The sequence below is a fragment of the Mesoplodon bidens genome, assembly GCF_964165515.1.
Source record: "Mesoplodon bidens genome assembly, chromosome: X".
Classification (NCBI taxonomy): Eukaryota; Metazoa; Chordata; class Mammalia; order Artiodactyla; family Ziphiidae; genus Mesoplodon; species Mesoplodon bidens.
In genome coordinates, this window is record NC_138163.1 from 128171545 (window position 1) to 128195788 (window position 24244).

At 41.7% G+C, this 24244-nt stretch overlaps 1 protein-coding gene across 1 annotated transcript in view; it reads left to right on the forward strand.

Moving 5' to 3' along the window:
• Window positions 1-24244, forward strand: part of PIR (pirin) — a 103867-nt gene that overhangs the window by 61291 nt on the left and 18332 nt on the right. Inside the window, 2 exon segments of the mRNA XM_081221947.1 lie at window positions 8149-8233; window positions 15931-15975. Of these exon segments, the coding sequence (XP_081078073.1) occupies window positions 8149-8233; window positions 15931-15975 (130 nt within the window).

The window sequence follows — 24244 nt, forward strand, 5'->3', positions numbered from 1 at the left end:
ACGGTCATCAACTGGGGAAAAGAGAAGAATAAGTCAACTGGGACAATTCGTTAAACATTCATAAAAAGAAACCGGTTTTGCTCATGATCCCATCCCTCATAGGAAAATAAATTTGATGTAGATCAAAGAATTAAATGTTAAAAAATTTGAACTAGAAAAAGACAGGCAAACATTTAACATGATCTTTGCTTGGGAAAGACTTTCAAAGTTTAAAAGCATTGGAAGGAAAAGCTGGATAGGTCTAATCCATGTCAGAAATGCCATAAATGAAATGAAAGGCCAAAACAAGATTTTTCCAACAAATAGTATTAAGGACAAATAGCTTTAATTTATTTTTAAGAAACCCTCTCATATAAATTGATAAGAGAAGCACCAAACTCCCTTAACCACACACCCTGCAGTTCTCTGCCCCCTCTCTGAGTCACACTACACAGAAGATTTGTCGGCATGTGTTCTCTCCACTTCCCCACCTCGTCGAGGCCCTCTGCCTGGCGGCCACCCCCATCAGTGCACTGAGTCACTACTCCATGTGGCCAAACCCAGAGGTCTTTGTTTTCCTTCCTTCGCATGGGTTGCACGCTTCCTCCTTCTCCACACTGTCTTTCCTTCCTTTGGCCTCTGAGATAATACATTCTTGTGTCTCTGGATGCTCTTTGCTCCTTCTCAGTGTCACTTCTCAGGTAGGTGCCATTTCCTCTACTAGACCCCTAAACACCCAGCTTCCCTGGATCTCAGTCCTGAGTCGTCTTCTCTCTCATTGAATGTCATCTCCCTGGATGATCTCACCCATCCCATGGATTTAGATACCATTTATAGTCTTACAACTCCCACATTTATTTTATATTTTTATCAGACTGTAATTTATATGTAACATTATGTTAGTTTCAGGTGTACAACATAGTGGTTTGATATTTGTATATATTGTGAAATAATCACCACAATACACAGTAAGCCTAGTTAACACCCATCGCCATACAGAATTACAGAATTTTGTGTGTGTGATGAGGATTTTTAAGATTTATCCTCTTGGTAAGTTTCAAATGTCTCCCACTTTCAAACGACCCCCACATTCATATTTATAGCGCAAGCCTCACCTCTGAGCTCTGTGTGGACTCATATATTCAGCTACCTACTTGCCATCTCCGTTTGCATGGTTCCCGGGCACGTCAAATTTAAAATGGCAAAAGTTGAAGTCTTGTTCCCCTACCCCCACCTGCCTTGACAGCGAACACACACAAACTCGTTTCCCTTCCAGTCTTCTCCGTGTGAATGAGTGAATGGCACCATCACTCACTGCTCAGAGTGGAAACATGGCGGTCATCCTTATTGCATCTCCTCCCCTACCTACATCTAGTCCGAAATATATTTTAAATCTACTTCTCTCCCATCCCCTGCCCAGCCTTGGCCAGGCCCACTGCAGCAGCTTCTTCAGGGTTCTCCCCTCTCTTATTTACTCCCTTCCAGCTCTCCACATAGCAGCTCAAGACATCTCTTTACGATAAAAATTGGATCAATGTGTTTCTATTGTACTTGAAAGAAGTCCTGCCTGGGTCTTTTCTAACTCTCTAAACTCATCTCATGCCATTCTCTGCAGCCTCCTCCTCCTCCTGTCTGCACGTGCCTCTCCTGTCAGTGTCCAGATCCTCCAGGCTCTTCACTGCCTCAAGGCCTTTGCACATGCTGTGCTCCGTTCTCTGCCCAGAAACCTCTTACCCCCAACTCTTCTCATTCGAGGCCTTCCATTCCTCCCCCATTTTATTTTCTCCCCTCTGCCCGGTTTATTTCATTTATGGCATGTGTAATTTTATATTTAATTTGTTAAATTGTCTTCCTTACTAGGAAGTAGACCACAAAGGCTGAGCAGATCTGTTATTCACCGATATACATATCCAGTGACTAGCACACTACAGACTCTCAGTCAGTATTTCTTAAATGAGGGAGCTAAGTAATGAATGAAAACATAAATAGGTTAATGAGCAGATATTTTATAAAAAGGGAAATACAAGCGGCCAAATTAATACACATGAAGCATACAGAATAGTGCCTGGGGCTTCCCTGGTGGCGCAGTGGTTAAGAATCCACCTGCCAGTGCAGGCAACACAGAGCCCTGGTCCGGGAAGACCCCAAACGCAGCGGAGCAACTAAGCCCATGTGCCACAACTACTGAGCCCACGTGCTGCAACTACTGAAACCCACGTGCCTAGAGCCCGTGTTCCGCAACAAGAGAAGCCACCGCAATGAGAAGCCCGTGTACCACAAGAGTAGCCCCTGCTCGCCACAACTAGAGAAAAGCCCGCGCGCAGCGACAAAGACCCAACACAGCCAAAAATAAAATAAATAAAGAAAAAGAAAAAGAATCGTGCCTGGTATATACTAAGCCTTCAATATATTTAGTTATTGTTATTCTTATGTTAATAATATTTAGTAGCACTTGTTAAAATAATAATAATATCACCCAAACTAATAGTCAAATTAAAAGAGTAACAAGATATCAATTTCTGCTTCTTAAATAAGCTAAGATTAAAAAAAGATAAGATGGTCACTTATTTGATGAGATGGGCACTTTTTACAGGTAATTACCAACTGATTTGACCAAAAACAGTTTGGATGAAAGCATTTCAGTTAGTGTAACAATTGATAAAAATGATCCTTTTGTTCAGAAACAGATGCTGCTAGACACTGGTTGTTCAAATATTGGTATCTGTACTGTGGAGGTTGTGCCTTTAAACTTTTTTTTAGGTTAAAATTTTTTCCTGATTATTTTTCTTTTTGTCTGTTTTTTCAGGCATTTCCAGGTATGTTTTTTCTTTTCCTTTTTTTCCCCAGCAATTAATTCCTCTCTTCTATTTTTGGACAAGGATGTATTGGGGAAAAAATTTTAATGTGTAACAACAGGGAATTTGTTGGAATGAGTTAACTTTCTAACAACAGGAGATTAGATGAGTGAAAAAAAGCCACTATTTGGAGCACCTAGTGAGTTGGAAAATGGCCCTGTGGTATAGCAAAATTACGGAGACCAGAAAAGCCAATGACTAGCAGTAGACTTGTTCAGGAAAATTGCCGTTCAGTCACGTCATCATGTTGACCAGCCAACTCACTTTTAGCCACATTGTGTTTGGCCATAAACCTGTAGATATCTCAAGAGCCCTATAAAAATGTCTAGACTTTTAGATGTACAATTTCACCGTGAAGGAAAAAAATAGAAATGTGTTCAAAATTTTATGTGCAAAGATATTCATCAAAAGTTAACAGTGGTGCAAAAAAACAAAGAACAACTGTAAAACGAAATGCCCAACGTTAGGGGGATGATCCAACATAAGAGTAAGGGTCCAAGAATAGGTATATGCACTGTTTCTTTCTTTTATAAAATACTGAGGATTTGCACTTGTTACCTTAGAGTAATTTGCTTAAGCAACATCTAGTAAGATTGAGAATTCAAGTGCATTTCCTGAATAAATCACTGAATCATCAAGGGTTTTCGAAATACTTCTCAAAAAGATGTGAAAATATTTATTACAGCTCTGACATGTAACAAATTGCTTCCCCGTGCTTTTAGGGAAGGCCAGCATGATGGCAAAATGAGCAGCATTCAGGGATAAATGGGTGGCAGTTATCTGTGAAAGGAGCAGTGGCAAGATGAAAGATACTTTATTTTCTTTACCATGCTTATACGTAGCAAGCAACATAGCACTCTTCTTTTTCTTGGGAAGACGTACTAAGCCACATAGCTTCCATGTGGAAGTGATTTCATCTTCTAATTAAGATCACATTTAAGAATAAAAACAGAGGAAGGAAACCAGCTTAACACGGGTATCATACCAAAAGCCAGAGGAAGCGGGAGGTCTTTGAAGGATAGAAGATGAAGGTAGTTCGGGTTCAGAAGGAAGTGGTTTCGTAGTCCTTGTTTTTTTTTGTCTTGCTTGTTTTGTGGTCATTATTGGAGTGGTGTCTTAGACTCATTTAGGGTTTAATTCTGACATATTTATAAAGAGAGACAGGGCTTGTCTGGATTTGGTAGCACCCCTGTTGTTAGAGGTTAGCCAAAATTTACCCTTCACATCTCATAAAGAGTTCTGTTACTTCACTTGCTTACATGGTATTTGAACTGTAAGATTTTAAGCCGTTGGGCTTTTAAAATACAGACTAAGACCTTTAAAGATAAGTTTCCCAAATGCTTTGAACAGAGAATTAAGAAATGAGAAGAAAAACAAAAGAGGAATAGCTTGGGATTTTAGTACCTGTGCAGGCAGTATTAATCAGGACCAAAAGAGAAAAAAGAAAAAGGAAAAAGAAAGTAATTTCACTGATGGAATTCAGGTGCATTAGTTCGGTACATGCTGAAACAGATTTATAGAGAAATGTTTTATTCTAGGTTGCCTTGGACCAGTTTATTTTAATCCTGTGGAAATAGATAGATTGAGAGCAGAAAAGAATGATTTGCTTAATTAAATTTTCATTCTATTTTGAGGGTCTATTAATAGTTTAATACTATACATGAAAAGAAACAAAACAGAACTCAGGAAAGAGTGTGCCTAATGGCGATATTTCTTTATAGTTGCAAAGCAGCAGTGTGTGTGATGGAAAAATTAAGTCCAGGTTTGCTCGAAGTGTATTTGAGACTGGCATTATCATCTTTGAGTTAAATGAACAGAATTTACATTTGCTATTCCAGCAGTTACCAAGGAAGATCAAAATTTTAAAAACAATACCTATCTGCTTTTCAAAAACTGTGTGTATATGTGTGTATATATATCCATACATATATGTATACACACACTCATGGGAACAGCTTTCAAATTGAATTTTATCTCAGGATGGATTAACTGAAATAGAATAATGTACATATAGGTTTTGGGTAGTTGCTTATTCAAGACGTGTTATATTGAAACCGTCAATGATCTGATTTTCAGTACAAAAAGGAGAGTAGAATCAGAATTCTGTTTTTGGCTGTAGATGTTGTGAAAAACACCTTCAAAATGAATTTCAGATTTCCCTGTAGCCCGTTTCACACTGTAAGGCAGTAGGATATATTTGTGGCTTTATAATGTCTCTCGTTGGTTTGTTTACAATTTTGTAAACGAATATGTAAGTACAGAATTCTGTGTCTGTGTGTGCATACGCATATCTGTGTCCTTGCAACATTAGAGAGAGGTTATTGTTTGGGGGACAATATGGATTAGGTTGAGAAGCTAGAGGCAGGAAGAAAAGAAGAGCTCACCGGGAGGGCAAACCTGATGGCCGAGGTTGAGGGCAAGAGCAGTGCGGTTAGCCAGGAGCCCCCTGCTCACCCCCCACAGCCCTGTGGCTCTCCCTCGCCCCAGCCACGTTCTCACTTCTCTACAGCTCTAGTCTGAGAAATCAGAAGGGAATTTACAGTATTAAAAAGTGGAGGAAGACATTAAAATTTTCTGACTCCGGATTTCAGAACCAGAAATACACTTCAACATCAGTGAAGTCCCAACACCAGATTTTCAGATTGAGTGAACTAAGCCCAGAAGAAGATAAAGGCTTTGCTAGTCAGCAGGAAAAGCACTACCAGCATCAGAGGCTCCCGGTTTCCAGGTTGTAATGATTTTTATGACTACATTCTGGGAGAATTCTAGTAAAAGTTAAACCAAGAGCTTCTTTTTGATTCATGTCCTTGCTGTAGGCAGGGATACTTCAGCGGCCCCGGAGGCAGAGGTTGGGAAAGATGCTTGAACCTTTTTCTGGAAGAGAGCAAAATATTGCCCAGGAAGAGGAGTCATCCGATACTAAGTGAAGTTTCCCCTTGATCTTTTTAGAAGTAATTTTAGAAGTCTTCAGGCAAAACCAGATCCTTTCCAGATGGTGCCTTATGCACCTCATGATGCTAGAGGATCAGACCCTGCATCCCGGGGGTGCTGCCCTTGTTTCATGTGTGTTCCAAGCTCTTCAGATTGATTGGGAATCTTTGGCCTCAGGTTGCCCTTGATGTCACAGGTCTTTCTGCTTTCATTTATGTATGCACAGGGGAATTTGCCTTTCCAGCTTTTGGAGCTGTATAGATGCAGCTTGTCCTCCTAAGCCACATAAAACCATGTACCAGACCACTTAAAGCCCGAAGCTTCAATACGTGAGACTTTTATAAGAAAGGGAACAATGTTCCGATAGCATTATTTACAATTCTCTATTCTAAAACTTGAAGTACAGACATACACTTGGGCCATACCTAATCACTTGTCCTGAAGAGAGGCATTTTGCTACGTGTTGGTAAAACGATTGATGAATATGCTATGTGTACTGTAAATAAATTTGTTTTTTTAAATAAATTTGTTATTACACATGAGATTTTCCATTATGAAACATCATTTGGTAAATATTTATTCAACACCTACTATGTGACAGGCCCTGTGCATTGGCCCCGGGTGAAAAGGGCAGATATGTCCATGTCCTCATGGAGTTTACATAGTTATTCTCTGCAAAATGATGTCTTTATCAAGGATAGTAAATAATTCTGGGCTCTGGATTTTCTTTTGTGGTCTGTTTACACATACGTATTTTTAATGAGTGTAAGCTTTTTGTTAAAATATAACATACACAGAAAAGTACACAAATCATGTGTACAGCTCAGAGGATTTTTACCAAGTGAACTCATCCGTGAAATCAAGAAACAGAACATTGGCAGGTTCCAGAAGCCCCCTTTTAAACCCCATTCAGTTACTAACCTTCCCAAGGTAACCACTTTTCTGACTTCTGATACGATAGATTAGTTTTGCCTTGTTTTGAACTTTATAGAAGTGGAATCATATGTTATACGATCTGTGTCTGCCTTCGTTTCTTCAACGTTGTGCTTGTGAGATTCATCTGAGTTGTTGCATATAGCTGGGTTCGTTCATTCTCCTTGCTGTATTGTAGTCCCTTGTATATATTACAGTTCATTTATCCATTCTATCATTAAAGACATTGGGAATATTTCCAGCTTGGGGCTGTTGCTGACAGTGTCACCATCAAGATTTGAGTACATGTCTTTAGGTGGACCTGTCTGTTGCGGATACGCCTATTAAGTTGGAATGCTGGGTCATAGATTATGCATATATTCATCTGTACTGTGTACTGCCAAACAGTTTTCTCAAGTGTTTATATCAAGTGATAGTCCCACCAGCAACGTATGAAAGTTCCAGTTACTCCACATCCTTGCCAAATCTGGCGTTACGTACTTTCTCATCTCTGTTTTTTAAGTTAAAAAAATAAGTAGAACAGGGGCTTCCCTGGTGGCGCAGTGGTTGAGGGTCCGCCTGCCGATGCAGGGGACGCGGGTTCGTGCCTGGGTCCGGGAAGATCCCACATGCCGCGGAGTGGCTGGGTCCATGGGCCCGTGGGCCGTGGCCGCTGGGCCTGCGCTTCCAGAGCCTGTGCTCCGCAACGGGAGAGGCCACAACAGTGAGAGGCCTGCGTACCGCAAAAAAAAAAAAAAAAAAAAAAAAAATAAGTAGAACAGAACCACTGGGACTTTGTGGTAAACAACGAAACATCATAAAGTTTATGGCAACAGTGATAATCCCTCAGATTTTGGTCTGTGCCAATGATTCAGAATGGTGTTATATTGAATTACAAACTCTGCTTAACTGTTGATCAAATCAAAGCCATTGTTTACAATGGAAAATCCTGCAAAAGTGGGTCTTTCTTACATTTTGAGCTGTGGCTTTTTCAGGCCAGCAGCGTTGGACCACCTTTTTATACAAGAGGGCCAAGTTAGGACAAATAAAAATATTTACAGGCTGCTCTCTTTGAATTTCAAAATAGACATGGCTTTATTGAGACCTGGGGAAGAAACATGCATCTGATGTGCATTAACCTACCATATTCAGTAGAAGGGTAGAAGTGAGAAAGTTGGAGCAGCTATTAGGCAGTAAACTATTGACATTGGATCACATTTGAGAAATGGCTGTAGGGAGACGGCTGTCATCTGGAAATTAGCTTGTCAAGCTAGGAGGGCTAACTTTTAGACTGAGACCCTAAGAAGGGGGCTATATTGGCAGCCCATCCTCCCCGCTTTAACAGCATCTTCCAAGGAGGAATTGTATATGTTAATGGATCCAGACTCCAGGCCCATGACAGAGGGTCCAGCTGAAGTAAAGATGAACCTTATTCTTGGAAAGATGCTGATGATTTCCTTTTTCATTTCAGTCCAAGATTTACACTTACACACCAACTTTATATTTGGACTTCAGATTGGGCCAAGGAGCAAAGCATTCCCAGCCTATTCCTAAAGGTATGATGGGCTCTGCAGTTTACTGATCATTTCAGGGGGAAAAAAAAACACAAGGGGCTGCTTTCTCTGTAATGGACTTGTTTCTGAACCTCAACACAAAGTTCTATGAACCTTGTTTACGTTTAATTATGTTTAAATTAGCAAATACTGCTTGAGCTTTTCAAGTTAAGAGAATCAGGAGGAATTCATGGAATGTTAGGGCCGCCCCTCATTTTATCACTGTGAACGCTGAGACCCAACAGATGCGCTACTTGCTCAAGGCCACATGAGGACTTGCTGGACACGGCAGGACGTTTACCCAGGTCTCCTGACTTCTGGGCCACCTTTGACTCACAGAGTTCCTGGAGGGCAATCCAATCTGTGTTAGTTATGAACAAGTGCATTCTTGATTGAGGTACAGCTTTTGTTATGGAGGATTTACTTTTAAGTCGTCGTTTAAATCCAAAGAACAGTTAGAAAACTCCCAAGTGTTTAAGGCCAGTTTTATTTTTTTAAATGGCCACCCCTGAGGTCGTTAGGCATCAACCTCGGACCCATTCTTTTCTTCTTTGGTTTTTTTCATTCTGGCTATTTTTATTTATTTTTTTATTTTTTTATTTTTTTGCGGTACGCGGGCCTCTCACTGTTGTGGCCTCTCCCGTGGCGGAGCACAGGCTCCGGACGCGCAGGCTCAGCGGCCATGGCTCACGGGCCCAGCCGCTCCGCGGCATGTGGGATCTTCCCGGACCGGGGCACGAACCCGTGTCCCCTGCATCGGCAGGCGGACTCTCAACCACTGCGCCACCAGGGAAGCCCCTGGCTATTTTTAAGTACAGAAAGATTTTTTACATGAATACATATGCCTACCTTCATACATAATTTTTATAACAATAAATGTGATAGCACGTGTGCTTGAAGTTTTAGTGCTGTGGGTTTTTCTTTTACTTTCGAGTTTGCGTTCCTCTAAACCCTTTCCCTCCCTCATCCACCCATAGCAGTATTCTCCCTGTATATCCCAGATCTGGAGTAGATGCCAGATATATCCTTGAATTAGATCTTACAATGTTTTTCTCGACACTTTTCTCCACTTTCATTTATGTGCATGTAAATATACACACGTACAGGGTTATTTTTTCCTTGTTTTACTAAAATGGAATCATACCAGAAATACAGTTTTTGCATCTTGCTTTTGTGACCAGACAATACCTCATGGAAATTCCTCCAAGTCTGCTCGTATGGCTTGGTTGAACGGTGACGTTCTACGCCATGGGTTGACTACGATGCATTTAGCTCTTCCCTGTCAGCGGGTGCTCCCCTCGTTCCCTGCGCTTGGCTACTGCACGCTGGTGTGCAGTTTCTCCGTGACCCCACCAACACTTGTGTGTGTGGTTCGTGTTAATTTTGACTCTGCACTCCGCTGCCACCCTATATATTGCCTCATAAGAGAATGTGTATCTGTCAGTTTACAAAGCTGTACTTCTAGATTATTTTGTCATTATGAATTTTAAACCTGAGATTTGTTTTCAAAAATGTTTTGGAATGCATACAAAAACAAGTAGCTTAGAAATGCATGTATATCACTGAGTCGCTATAAACCCACTTTAAACAAGTCTGCTATAAACCCAGTTATGCAGAAGAACCTTTCTTTTCCAATATGTCACTTCCGGTTACAGTGTGTTCTCCCCCCCCCCCGTGCCCTCACCCCCCGTATACAGTCATACATGCCTTCATTGCGTTAGGTGGCAAGTCTAACGTTTGAGGCTTCCCTATCCAGTGCCAGACAAACAATTAATTCAGGTATTATAAAGCACTTATTATTTACAGACTCAATAGTACTGGCTGCCTGTAATCCAACATATTGGCTAGTAAAATTATACTGTAGAAATTTTATTATCAAACCATTCAAGTCAAGCTCACCTTTTGTCTTTTTTTTTTTTTAACCACATTTCCAGGTCAAATTCCAGTATAAAATTCAAGGACTATCTAAATTCATTTTATTTGTTGTTGCATCAAATATTCCTTGAAATGTGTAGCCCATTGGCTGGGTCCTGATCATGTTTTGTTTATAGTATTTTGATTGTTTTGCTACTCATGGTAAAGGGAGTTGACGTGGATGTCTGGGTTATGTTTGGCTTTTGGCATAAGCTTTGCAATCTAACTAATTTAATGTTGACTTTCTCGTATCATTACCAAACTAAAGGGATAGAAATAGAGGCATGCACTGCTACCATCCCATTTCTGACACCAGGAAAAAGCATATGTCCCAAGGGACATCCAGTTAAGGGAGACTGGAAACATTTCTCATGAGTCAGACAGGTTTTATCTGAATTCCATCCCATAAATAATATTGGAATCGATTTTTACCATCTCTTTATTTCCTTCGGGCAAGGCACGTTTCTGTAGGGCTGTGCTAATCTTGCAGAAAACAGATGTTTCATGCAGTGGTGATTTGGAAGGCACTTGATATCAGGAATTGAGCTAGATGGTGCATCACTTACAAAGAATCCAATCTGCTGAGTCTCTGACAGTACCAGATTCCTCTCACATTTTTCATGTTGGTTCTTGGCTAAAATAAGAATAAGTAGTTGTGTTTTTTGTTGTTTTTTTTTTTTGCAGTGGCTTTTACCATCTCTTGCAAAGCAGTCTGATTTCCCTTGCTGCAAACTGATATACAGATAACACCATTTGTTATCATTCATTGAGAAGGACATAAATCTGTATTTCTAGGAAAATAATCAATCTTTGCCAAGAAACTTGTGCCTTCTGGTCCTCCTGTCCCCTTTGTCTTCTGACTGACTGCATCAAAGTTGGGCCCTCAGCAAGCACTCCGTTTGTTTTCTCTATCTTCCTTCACAGTATCCCTGCTACTTGGCATTTAAAAGCATGATCTGGAGTGTTAAAAAATGGAGGATTGTTATGGTATCGAAAAACTTAATTTTGCTTCCCTCAACTTTTAACTTTTCTTTAGAGTATATGTACATCAGTCAACAAAATTTCTTTAGAGAACATATAGCTTATTGCATTATTCTGTGGTAAGCAGAATAATGGCCCCACGAAGATGTCCACGTCCTAATCCTGGAATCTTTGAATGTGTTACCTTACATGGTATAGGGGATGCTGCAGGTGTAATTAAGTTAAGGATCTTGAGATGGGGAGATTAGCCTGGGTAATCCAGGCGGGCTGATGTAATCCCAAGGATCTGTATAAATGAAAGAGGGAGATGGGAGTCAGTGAGAGAGAGAGATGTGACAATCGAAGCAGATACTACAACAAAAACTGGTTAGAACCTACTAGGCCCAAGATGGCAGAAGGTTTGACTTCCTGTAGACCTTGAGCCTCATCATACGCTCATTGTAATACATTAGCATGTTAATGACACACCCACAGTTGCCGTGACAGTTCCGAGGTGGACCATAAAAGGCCAGAAAAATGGGCCATGGCCCAATTCCTGGGAATCCCTGCCCCTTCCCCAAATTAGCTGGAATACTCCTCCCACTCGTTAGCCTATTACCCAGCCCATAAAATCTAACCTCCCCACACCCTAGAGGCCTCTCTTGCCTTCTGAGATGGACCGCACTCTGTCTATGGAGCACATATCTCCCTCAATAAATCTGCTTTCACTCTACTTCAGCTCCCTCTTGAATTCTTTCCTTTGTGAAGCCGGGGACCCTCACTTGGCAGCCCGTCCCAAGGGACTCGGATGAGACCTGGGACGTGACCATTCTCTCGTGCCCCCTTCTCCTGCAACAAAGTCACATTCTCTGGGTGTAGAAAGCGAATTGGAGGCAACCAGTTAGGGGCTGTTTCTCTCACCTATCTATATGATTTTATCTGTAAAAGAGAAGAAAGATATGAAATAAATACGCCAGTGTCTGTGTTCATTGTTTCATCCTCTGTGCTCTTCTGAACTAAAATATTAAAGTATTGAAAATAAACAAAAACCAGTCTCTAAAGTTGAGAGGGAAAGGGATTAACAAACAATGTGGTCTAATGATGAGGACACATCAGACAAACCCAAACTGAGGGATATTCTACAAAATAATGGGTCTGTACTTTTAATGAAGTAAATGACTGAGGAACTATTTCAGATGAAAGGAGATTAGACATGACAACTAAATGCCGCATGTGAACCCAGATTCCATCCTGGCCTAGACATGTTTTTTTTCTTTTTGCCCTAAAAAGCATTACTGAGACAACTAGCTCAATTTGAATATCTGTACATAGCTAATAGTATTGTATTAATGGTCATAATTTTTAAACTGATATTGTATTAATTTCATAATTTTTATAAGTGCACTAGGGTTATGCTGGAAAATATCCTTGTTTTTATGAAATTATTTCAAGGTAACGGGGTATCATGTCTCCAAGATTACTCGCAAATATTTCAGAAAAAAAAGAATGATGTATATTTCTAGAGAGAATGTTAAAGCATATGTGATAACAGGTTAGCTTTTGGAGAATCTGAGCGGTGTATGGTAATTCTGTATACTATTTTTGTAACTTTTCTGTATGTCTGAAATTATTTCAAAGGAAAAATTAACAAATAATTTGGTGGCATGAGGAGGGGGAAGGGAAGACCCTGTGGGTCTGCCTCCTGTCCAGGAGGCCAGGCATAAGGTCCATAGTGAGTGAGCTGCCTACACAAGCTGAATGCAGAGCTATCTGGGGGGAGGCTCTTAGGAACCAGCACTGCTTTGAGGTGTGGCATCTGGTGTGACCCAGAGTTTGGGTAGAGGTTTCTTCTCTCCTTAGCCCTGTTCCCCTCTCCCCTTTCGAACCCAGAGCTGACCTTTGTCATGGATTTGGCGTGCCACCAAGTCATGTTTTTCTACTTTCTCTACACATACATGTATAAGCAGCCATTGGAAAGTGCTTTGAAATAATGAAATTAAGACTGAGGGGGAAGGAAAATGAGCTGGGTTAAGGCAAGGAATGTAGGCCAAGAAACGCTCTCACTAGGGATGTTTGCAAGAATTGGGAACCTCCCTGGAAATGAGAGCAAATGCCACAGAAAATGATTTACATGTTTAAAAGAAAAGTTTTCCACGTCTTCTGTTGGACTGCAGGAGGGCTGACATAAATGTGTTGCCGATTAAACTAAGCTACAGGACCAGGGGTAAATGTGACCTTCATCCCAGCTCCTGTTCATTGTCATTGACTGAGGGAGGGAGGGGAAAGAGCTTCCCAGCTGTGAAGAGCCAGTAGCTTGGAGACCACAGTTGCAGGACCTGTGACCTCAGATAGAAATAAAAATGCCAGGATGGTATCCGTTCCTGGTGCAGGACAGAAAAGTGGGAGGAAAGATAGGGGAACAAAGAAAGATGAGAAGGACCTGAAAATCTCACAAGAGAACTCTTTGATGATACAATCCTTCTCTTGGCGGAGAAGGAATTCCAAAAAAATGTGGTAGTTCATAAACATATAGTAAGCATTCACATGATTTGGCTCTTGTTTTGCTATAGCTTTAAGAAAATATGCTTAGAGGGAATTAAACTAGGTTTAATAGAAGCAAGTGCACATAGACAACATGATGAAAAGAAGGAAAAAAGGAAATTGCCCTCTGTTTCTATTTTATTCCCTGTAGCACTCTGTGCCTTCTAGCCAGTAGCATGAATTGTGTTATTAATGGTGAAGGTGGAGTCTGTATCCTAATGGAAGACTTTTGCAAGGCACAATAGGTGAATGCACATAATACATTGACTTGGCCATTCCTTTAAGCAAATGTTTGGTCCTTCTGGATAAAAGATTTAAAAAGATAAAAAGAGAAAGAAAACAGACCGAGGCAATTATGTGTAGACTAGTTTTCTGCTTGAAGGGTGAGTAGGAATGAAGCAAAGGGGGTGGAGGAGAAATGAGATGAGAACCATCAAAATGATTCCAAATAAAAACCCACTTGAACAATTAAGAGCTTTGAGGTTCTGTCAAACTTGGAAACCATTAATTTTTTAATACCTTTCAACCATGAGGAGAGGATCGATTATGTCAATCACAACACGTCCTTGCAATGGAATGCTTTGCAGTCTTTCCCAAGGATGAGTTATTTCTCTGTGTTTTGGAAAGGTATCCAAAATAGAACACTGAGTTCTAGTTTTTAAGCAAATAATATATAGTGCATAAAAGAGAAAAGAAACTGAAAACACAAATACTGAATTGCTAATTATATTTATGGGCTGGGAACAGTTAGCATGTGTTTTCAGCTTCTAGCATGAACCTCCGCCCCCCCCCCAAATTGGACAATGTGAAGACCCCTGGCTGTGCCTTCGTCTTTCTGTCTCCGCCCACAACAAGTACACCTGAGTGGTAGCTGGTCACTGGATGATGGGAGGCCGAGCTCAGAAGACTGATCCAGTGCGTCAGTAAGGGAGCAAAAGAATGAGTGTGCTCTGAGCAGTTAGACTTAATTCCAGAGCCCTTACACTCATTCTCGTAAAATCTCGGGGAGGAAAAAGTGTGAAATAGGAGGATGAAAAAAATATCGTCTGGTGTCCACCTGAGTGTCTGTCTTTGTTTTGCCATCCTTCAGGCTTTCCAAACCAGACTCAGTTTATGTTAAGTTTGATCAGTCATGCCTTATCACGTGGGCCTCTCTTGAACTTTTCAACCCACCTGCCAGCACAGCCACGTCCCTAGAGTCTACTTTGTCCTGTGTGATTCTTCCATGCCTGCCTTGGTTTTAGTTTACTCTGCCACCATGTTGACTCTCTCAGACTCCAGTCTGGGTCCTGCCCTTGTACCTTGGACTCGGCCCTGCATTCCTTTCGCAGATCTTCTTTTCTCCCAAAGGCACACGGAGTGATGTTCTGATTCTGTTTTGAGCTGACCACTCCTACATTCATGTCCCTCAGTGGCGCTGCAGCGTCTCCTCTGGGCCATAGGGACAATACATAAATATCCGTGGAAATCCAGTGCTCGTTCCAAGAGGGCAGATAGTGGATTGTCACTTAAAACTTTTTGGAGGGGACTTCCCTGGTGGCGCAGTGGTTAGGAGTCCCCCTGCCAATGCAGGAGACTCAGGTTCAAGCCCTGGTCCAGGAAGATCCCACATGCCACGGAGCAGCTAAGCCCGTGTGCCACATCTAAGGAGGCTGCACTCTGGTGCCCACGAGCCAGAACTACTATGCCCATGTGCCGCAACTACTGAAGCCTGTGTGCTCTAGGGCCCGCATGGTGCAACTACTGAATCCCACGCACCTAGAGCCCGTGCTCCGCAACAAGAGAAGCCACTGCAATGAGAAGCCCGCGCACCGCAACGAAGACACAACACAGCCAAAAAAAACCCAAAAACTGTTTGGAGGCCCAAAGAACTGAAGATAAGCCAGACTGGTGTGTTGTAGTTATTAACATGATGTTCGACCTGGAAGGAACAGCTTGTTTGTTAGTACAGCTGTTGGCATATAGATATATAGCCAGTGAATAGCACACTGTCTACTTGGGTGGCTCTTAAATACTTGAGGCCAAGTCATTTAGGTTTTGGGGTGTGTGTGTGTTTGTGTGTGAATGCATGCGTGTGGGATTGTGTTTAAAACTGTTTACAGAACTTAAGTTTTAAAATATGTATATCTAAGGGATTTCATCTTCAACCCTTTTGTATCTGTAACTTATATAAGTTTATATATTTGTATGTCATATGTAGAGTATTAAATATTTGATATTGTTATCTCTTTGTTCCTTTTGGCATTATGGACACTAACCTTTTAATGTCGCTGGTCCCTTTTCAGGGTGGACAAGCTTCATTTATACCATATCTGGAAATGTATATATTGGTAAGTGATGAGTCTGTTGCTTTGGGTTCAATTGCAATATCATTTAAACTACTGCCAGGAAGGAAAGGTAAGATGAAACCTTTCGTGTAATTGAATACTATGTTTCCTCCTGTTCGGCACCAGCCCCCTGTACATCCTGGTACACCCAGAGCAGGGCACCTCTCAGCTTCCAGTATATTCAGTGAGGGAGGAGAATAGGAACGCCAGACATGACAGCAGCCATTTTACTGTGGCCTGTGTGCAAATGTAAGTTCCAGGCGCAATTATGTGGGTTGACACCTTGCTAGGATGTTGGCAAGCCCCATATTGATAAAGAGATGGAGCTTTAATGGGCTGCAGCGGGAGCAGGACACTATCTCCTGGGAGGTGGAAGGAGGTGAATTTGCAATCCCAGGTGCTTCTGAGAAATCTCTAAATGTTTTTTTTTTTAATTTTTTCTTTTACTCTAAGGGGTTGTGCATGTGTCACTTGTTGAGTCTAGTCTAGAAGGGATGTTTGAGACCCAATCAACTCTCATTTTATAGATGAGGTAGGTAAACTCTAGAGAGTTATTAAACGTGCCAGAATTATGCATTGGTAGCCCTGGGACCAGAACCAAGGGCTTGTCAATTCCACTCCCTGTGCCCCACCCCATATCCTTTGTACGATGACAACACAGGAACCACACCATCTAACTTGTCTTTTCCAGTCTAAACCCTTTAGCCAACCCAGCAGTAGAAGAGCCAGGAGTGGTGGGAGAGTGGAGCTTGTAGAGTAGGCTGGCTCCTGGCTGTATCTACTCCCACTGTCCCCATCCTCCCAGAAGCAGCATGGAGGCCAGGAAAGGTCGCTGTAGGTTTGTCAGGGTCCACTGACCACCTTCCAACTGCCAGTAGTACGTGTGTTTCTTGGCCTGAGGCTTTCTCTGAATCCTGGGAAGGATACTGTGCCCCAGTCAGGGCAGGATGAAAGTGCTAAGGAAGCTGCCTTGCCCCTCAGGTGGGATAACGCTGAGGCCTGTGTGTGAGGCCTTTTCCTAGAGTATCCTGGAGACGTTATGTTCAAGCTACCCATGTGAGCGTCCTTGATAACACATCCTTCACTGTCTGCCTTCCCTTTCCTGTCTAACTTTTCCAATTCCTGGACTGGTGTTTCCTGGGACTGCCTCCCAGATAAACTCCTTGGACTCAAATATGCCCCTCAGGCAGTGCTTCTGGGAAAACCTACAGTAGGAGAACCAGCCTCCCTTCTCCCCTTCCCTGCCCCTCATGGACAGTGATGGGTGGTGTGGATAGGGTGAGGGGGGTGGAGCCGAGCATCTGACCGCTCCAGGGTACAGGCCAAGAACCCCATTTCTGAGGCCCGCTGTGGTCGGAGCTCTTCACCCCAACCTGCAGGGTGGCCTCCTCTGCAGTGAGCTTGCTGCCCTAGCATGGCTACTTCCTTGGACAACACACTCCCAGTCCCAGACAGCTGGCTCACTGATACTGTCTGCTGAGGGCTTGAAGGCTACACCCAAAGCCATTTAAACCATTCTTTATATTCTCCAGAAGGGCAGTTTAATTGCCTGAAACTAATCTTCTGAAAAATAGTGGTACCACAAGCTCGTGTATTTTGATTTTATACCATAGAAATGGGCTTAGTTCCTCTTTCATTGATTAGCGTTTCAATTATGATTCAGAAGCAAAATTTATTTATTTCAGCATTTGAGAAAGTTTGAAAACAATTTAGTAGTAGTATCACAAGTCTGTGGGCACACACATTAAACTATATTAACCATCTGGAAGGGATGAAGCGTCATTTGTTTTTATGATCTCTTGAAAATCTTGGTTATCACATAGTACTTTCTAAAATGGAGTAAAAGCCATTTTTATGGAGGTAGCACCCCTGACTTAGGATTTCAAGAGAAATAAAATAATCTGCACAAGTGGAAAGTAATAAAGCACATGGATTCTGAGGTGGTAAGGATACCAGAAATGTGTAGAATGAGAAAGGACAGGGGCTCAAGTTTTCTGTAAAGGGCCAGGTAGCAGCCATCTTCATCACTGCGGGCCATACAGTTTCTGTTGCAGTGACTCATTCCTGCCTTTGTAGCACAAAAGCAGTCACAGGTGGTACATAAATAATTGGGATGGTTGTTCCAATAAAACTTGATGTATGGCCACTGAAATGTGAATTTCATATATTTTTCATGTGTCCTGAACTACTACTCTTGGGATTTTTTTTAGCCATTTGAAAACATAAAAACCTTTCTTAGCTTGTGGGCTCTACAAAAGCTCACATTTGATTTTGGTTTTATAGGCAAGGAAAAAATTTTCCTCTACTGTTCTACGTTCTTTTTGGCTGGGCTATGAGTTAGATTGACATAAGACAGATTAACAGGAGAAAAACAAACTTAATTACATAGGTACAGAGGTCCTGTAAAATATGAGACCCAAGGGCAAGTTGGGCAGATGCCATCCTGAGCTAAAGAATGAGATAGGAACCTGAGGCTTCAAAGGGGAGGAGAGTAATTCACAGGATGATAAGAAGAGCAGATGTTTGGTAATTAGATGTTTGCCCTGCCAGCCAGGTAGGTCATTCAGATGAAAGTTATGTCTGGTAATAGCTCTCTCTTTGAACCAGGCCCCTTATCTAAATTCTTTAAGGTAGTTAAGAGAGTGGTTGGAAGCTCTTCCTGAGTCTTTTGGGCCTTGACTGTCTTCAGCTCAAAACAATCTGCGTGCCAAAGTGGCACATCTTGGGGAGTCTCATTCTGAACCCCTTCAGTTTAAATGGCATTGTAGAGGTTGAAGGGGAGAAAGATTAACAAATAATCTTCAAACCCTGTTTGAATCAGTAGTTACAGCCTTGTTTCCTGACAGACCTTTAGTCCAAGAATTTAACAAGTGAAAAGGTCAGTGGTTCAAGGGGTAAGAATGACTTATACATCCACTTGTTTTTCTCGAGGTGAGGCAGGATTTTCCTGAGTCATCCCTATTCACTGGCCTGGTCACCTCTCATGACCATGAGCCACAAGTGCAAAACATCTGGCAGGAAATGGGGTCACGGTCTGTAGTGTTGGAGCAAGCTTGCATCTGTCCAGGGTAAAGTGGACCATGGAGAGAATCTATCTCGCGAAACTGCCCTCTTGGGAATCTGCTTCAGCCAACGAATAGCTGGCCAGGTGACCTCATTTGAATTTCATCTCCTTCCCTTCCTCCTCTTCACCCCCTAATGGAGATATTAATGAGAAAAACAAAAGGGCAAGAACAAATCACCAGAGAAAAAAACAACAAAGCAGAAATAGCTATTGAATGTGTACTGACCTATAAATCTATAGAGAGAATCCAAAAAATGCTCTCTGACTTTATTCCCTCAATTTTATCTTGCTTATAAAACCAGGATGGCATCAGGCAACCACAGATGGCAGGAACTGATAAGCAAGTAATTGTCTTAAATGTCATGTCCCTCTATTCTGTTGAAATAGATGTTATAAATATGTACTTAATGTATGGGGCTGGAATAAAGAGACTGTAATTTGGCTTGAGAAAGTAGTCTGGGGAGATTCTATAAATGGAGATTAGGATGACTGTTAAAAATATTAATTGGGGCTTCCCTGGTGGTCCAGTGGTTAAGACTCCACGCTCCCAGTGCAGGAGGCCTGGGTTCGATTCCTGGTCAGCAAACTAGATCCCACATGCTGCAACTAAGAGTCCACATGCCACAACTAAAAAAAAAAAAGATCCCGCATGCCACAACTAAAGATCCCGCGTGCCACAGTGAAGATCCCCCATGTGGCAGTGAAGATCCCATGTGCCACAGCTAAGACCCGGTGCAGCCAAATAAATAGTAAATTAAAAAAATATTAATTGACGCAGGAAGTACTTAAAAGATGGACATCAGTAGATCTAGTTTTGTAAGGACAGGTGGAGTTTTGAACGTTAGAAAATGCTGGACATTAACTAGTTGTCTAAGTTAGATATTTTAAAGTTCATGGTGAGTATAGTGAAGTCATGTAATTGCCCACTAACGACACCCTGAAGAAGAGAAGGAATTAACAGAACTAAAATAAGACAAATAGAATTAGTACTTCCTTATTTAAGAGTACTTATTTGAGATGTTTTATGGTTTTCCAGGATCTTCTTAATTTTTGATACATGGTGGTTTTTTTTCAAGCCTTCTGACTGTTGAATAGTAGCTTTAAAAATTGTGCAGGAGTGGGCCTCCCTGGTGGCGCAGTGGTTGAGAGTCCGCCTGCCGATGCAGGGGATGCGGGTTCGTGCCCCGGTCTGGGAGGATCCCATGTGCCGCGGAGCGGCTGGGCCCGTGAGCCGTGGCCGCTGGGCCTGCGCGTCCGGAGCCTGTGCTCCGCAACGGGAGAGGCCACAACAGTGAGAGGCCCGCATACCACAAAAAGAAAAAAAAAAAAAAAAAAAAAAAAATTGTGCAGGAGAAAGATCTTTGACAGCAGTCTTTTACTGAGGCAACAAGTCCTTTGACCAGCCCCCAGCTGAAATCTTATGCAGTATATGATTTAAAAAAAAAAGAAAATAAAACAACATGGTCAGAAAACCAGTAGATCCCAAGGATATTAGCTCTAAACCCCTTCCCTGCAGCTGAGATGAAAATGACATTACATATCAACACAGAGATCAGCAGGTTACAGGAGTTTGTATCCTGTGTCCCTGAAGCTTGGGGCAGTTTATCAGCTTGGATGCCAGTCCCCTAGAAGAACCAGTATCAAATATACTGTTGGGGCTTAGAAAATATATTTAGAAATCTAAAAATATTTGTGGTTATTGAGATGACAACTAACTGGTTTATGTGGGTAGTAAAATGTTTCAAACTTATTTGAATAAGTAATTATTCATGCTCACTGTGCTCTGCCCTTTGCTTCTGGTTCTGGGGGGTATTAAAAAGTTGGACACAGCCCCTGGATCTCAATAAAGGTGGGGAAACACACTAGGAGCCCTCCGAGTTGACCTCCACTTACCCAAAATGAATTGGACTAAGCAGTGCACCTCATTCCATGCGGAATACATTGAATGAGGTGCCTGAACACCCAGGATGATCGGCTCCCCTGGTCCACCTGCCCCCTGCTACTCCCCCTGGCAAGCTGAAGTGGACTTAAAGGCAGGTGTGATTGTTCTCTAATCTGTTTATGCCAGTTGCACCAGTGATTGCAATTATGCGATTTAATTAAATAATATTTAAATTAATGAAATAAGCTTGAAAAGAGTATTTCTAGAGCAACTAGAGTCAAATGCTTTGTAAAAGTATATTGCTAAAGAAAACTCTTAGAATTAGTATGGCAGAGATGATAGTAAAAGATTAGGGGAAACTGATAATCTAGAAGGATTTCAGTGGCACATTATGGGTATGCTTTATAAAGAAAGGCAGTGCTTCACTCCAGTTTCTAAAAATTGGCAAATGGATGCACATTTACAATTTAATTTAAAGTAAAATGTTGGAGGCAGCTTAATCTTTTTCAATTAATGATCCGGATTGCATCAGATAAGAAGGCTTCAGCTGTACATACAAAATTGGCGATATCAAAATCTGTGATAGAAGTACCAGAATGTACGGCACAGAGGGTAAATGGGACAGTAGTTCTTGTAAAGAGAAGAAGAAAAAGGAAATATTGTGTATGGGGAGAAGTTTCACAGCAGTAAACCACACACTGAAGATGCAGCACTAAATTTAAAATGTTTTAAAGTATTTTGCCCTTTTCTGACTGTTTACGCAAACAAAAATATTTGCAATTCAATTGTTTTCAGTTAAATTTTCCTTAACTGCACTATTAGATTTAACATTCTTGGCGAAGCTTCCCAATGGAAACTATTTATTATCTGATTTGGCTCAATTTATAATTGAAAGTAGTCAGAACCAATAAAATATATTTTCTTTGAGACTTATTTTAGGTTCAGGAGATAACCAGATGGGTGAAACAGCATAGAAATGACATGAAGATGGAATCAATCTTTGCTTTCTGTGATCCTGCTTTAAACATTTTACAAAATAATACAGAAGCTAAAGGTACACTTAGAATGATTAATCTTAAAAACCTGACTTTCCAGTGTCTATAAAAAAGGTTTGCCTTATGGTGGAGCATTTCAAATGGCCTCTTCAGAAGCAATACTGTGATTCCTCTCCTAGATCAGCAAGTAGAATGAGCGGAAATTGCGTTCCGTATAAAATTAGAATGAGAGCTCTTAGGGAAACATGAACTCTGTTTCTAAATTAAGATTTTCTTATAGACCAATGACTGGCAGTCGAGCAAGCTACCCTGATAGGAGGTGCAGAGAAATCCCAGTTCAGCATTATTTTTGAGAGCTGTCTCTTGCCAGCTCACTCCATTAAAACATAGTGAAGGGGCTTTATAAACCATTTTGGTCTCTGTATCATAAAACATCCTACATGATAAAATTAGGGGTCAGGGGTAGACCACATGGGTAATGGGTGTTACATATGAATTCATTGAAGATAAAGACATGGTTCATTGCTCCCAGGGAATCTCAGTAAAGCATACTTAATAAAATGCTGCTTTATATCACAGTGTAAAATAATACCCCAATCTAAATGAGATTATTCTTAGACTCCGAGACCCCTCTTTTTTGTTGTTTTTTTTCTTGTTTTGTTTTTGTTTTTGCGGTACACGGCCTCTCACTGCTGTGGCCTCTCCCGTTGCGGAGCACAGGCTCCGGACGCGCGGGCTCAGCGGCCATGGCTCACGGGCCCAGCTGCTCCACGGCATGTGGGATCTTCCCGGACCGGGGCACGAACCCGTGTCCCCTGCATCGGCAGGCGGACTCTCAACCACTGCACCACCAGGGAAGCCCCGAGACCCCTCTTTTTATGGCCACATCCTTGCATGAGTAGAAAATCAGCGGAGTTCTATCATTCACTGCCGTGACATCTGTTAACCTAAATCCTTGGGGGAGGATAAACCTTCAGTGATTTGCTGGGGCTCGCTGGAGCAGGTTGTGTACCTCTTCCCTGGCCTCATCTTGGTAGCTTGAAATTGGCCACAGCGGGAGCATTTAAACCATGGAAATTGGCACACAGTACAAATCAGGTTTGGTTTTCCCCTTGTCTCCGAAAGCCAGTTGGTAAACATTAACTAGCACACCACTGCCTCTGAGACAGAAGTTCCTAAGCTTTTTGTGCCATGAACCCTTTTGACATTTGCCAAGGCCCCACCTCTGAACAATGTTTTTCGTTTTTTTTTTTAATTCAATGGTGTCATTAAAAGCTTAAAAGAAGAAGTCTGTGATACATTTCCATGTGTGCTTCTCTGATGACATTTGAAATAACATGATCCAGAAGCACGTCTACTTTAAATTGTTAAGTAGTGATCAACATAAACTTATTTTGAGATCTTTACAATGCTAATGTGATACGAAAATATCCGTGATTTCTACTGGAAACAGAATTATTGGTCCAGCTAATACTGCTGTGGTTTTCTGGCTATAGTCATGACTGAAAGAAAGGCCACATTTCAGTTAGGTGTTCGTGAAAATAAAGATGTCATTTGTCTCCCATGCAAGTCCATGATTGCTCTGAATTCTATCCATAGACCCCTTGGGAACACATTGACTCCAGGTTAAGAAGTTCTCTGTTAGAATCCTATTGCACGTTTGCAAGCATCAGAATGAACCCTGCTGCTTCATGTTGGTTATCTCCAAAGTGGAGGTGAAAGGGAGGCCTTCTCTAGAAAATATGACTATGTTTGAACTCCAGTCAGTATTTACAAAATTCACAAATTATGTTTATGTGGTAATTCCTCAAGCTACTGCTTTCGCTTAAATAAGTGCTTCCATGTTGATTATTCAGCTTTAACTGTATCGTGTCAGGTGAATGCCTTTTTTTTTTTTTTTATAGTCCAGAATGCCACGCAGGCATCGTTACGGGCTTCTCAGCCTGCCCGGAGTCTTCTCTCTGTTGTCTGTTCACGTGTCTGGTTTTCAGTCAGCTGAAAGGCCCAGCCACGTCCCGCCTGCCGCCTGCTGTGGCCCTTCAGGCCGCTGCATGATGCTGCTCCTAGGGAGAATCGTGTTCTTCGGCTCTTCTCTCTCCCATTGTTGCCCAATCTTTCTTTCTCCACTCCACCTCTCAAACCCATTCCTATTTTTCTGTGTCCACTCTCCCAGTTCAGACTGGAATTCATTTCCACTGAGACTGTTAGAATAAACTCCTAACAGGTCATCCTAACTTCAGTCTTGCCCTCTCCAATTTATTCTGTGCTCTTCTTTCAGTTATTTCTCCAAGACACAGATCTAACCATTTCCCACACACACCCTTTCCTCAG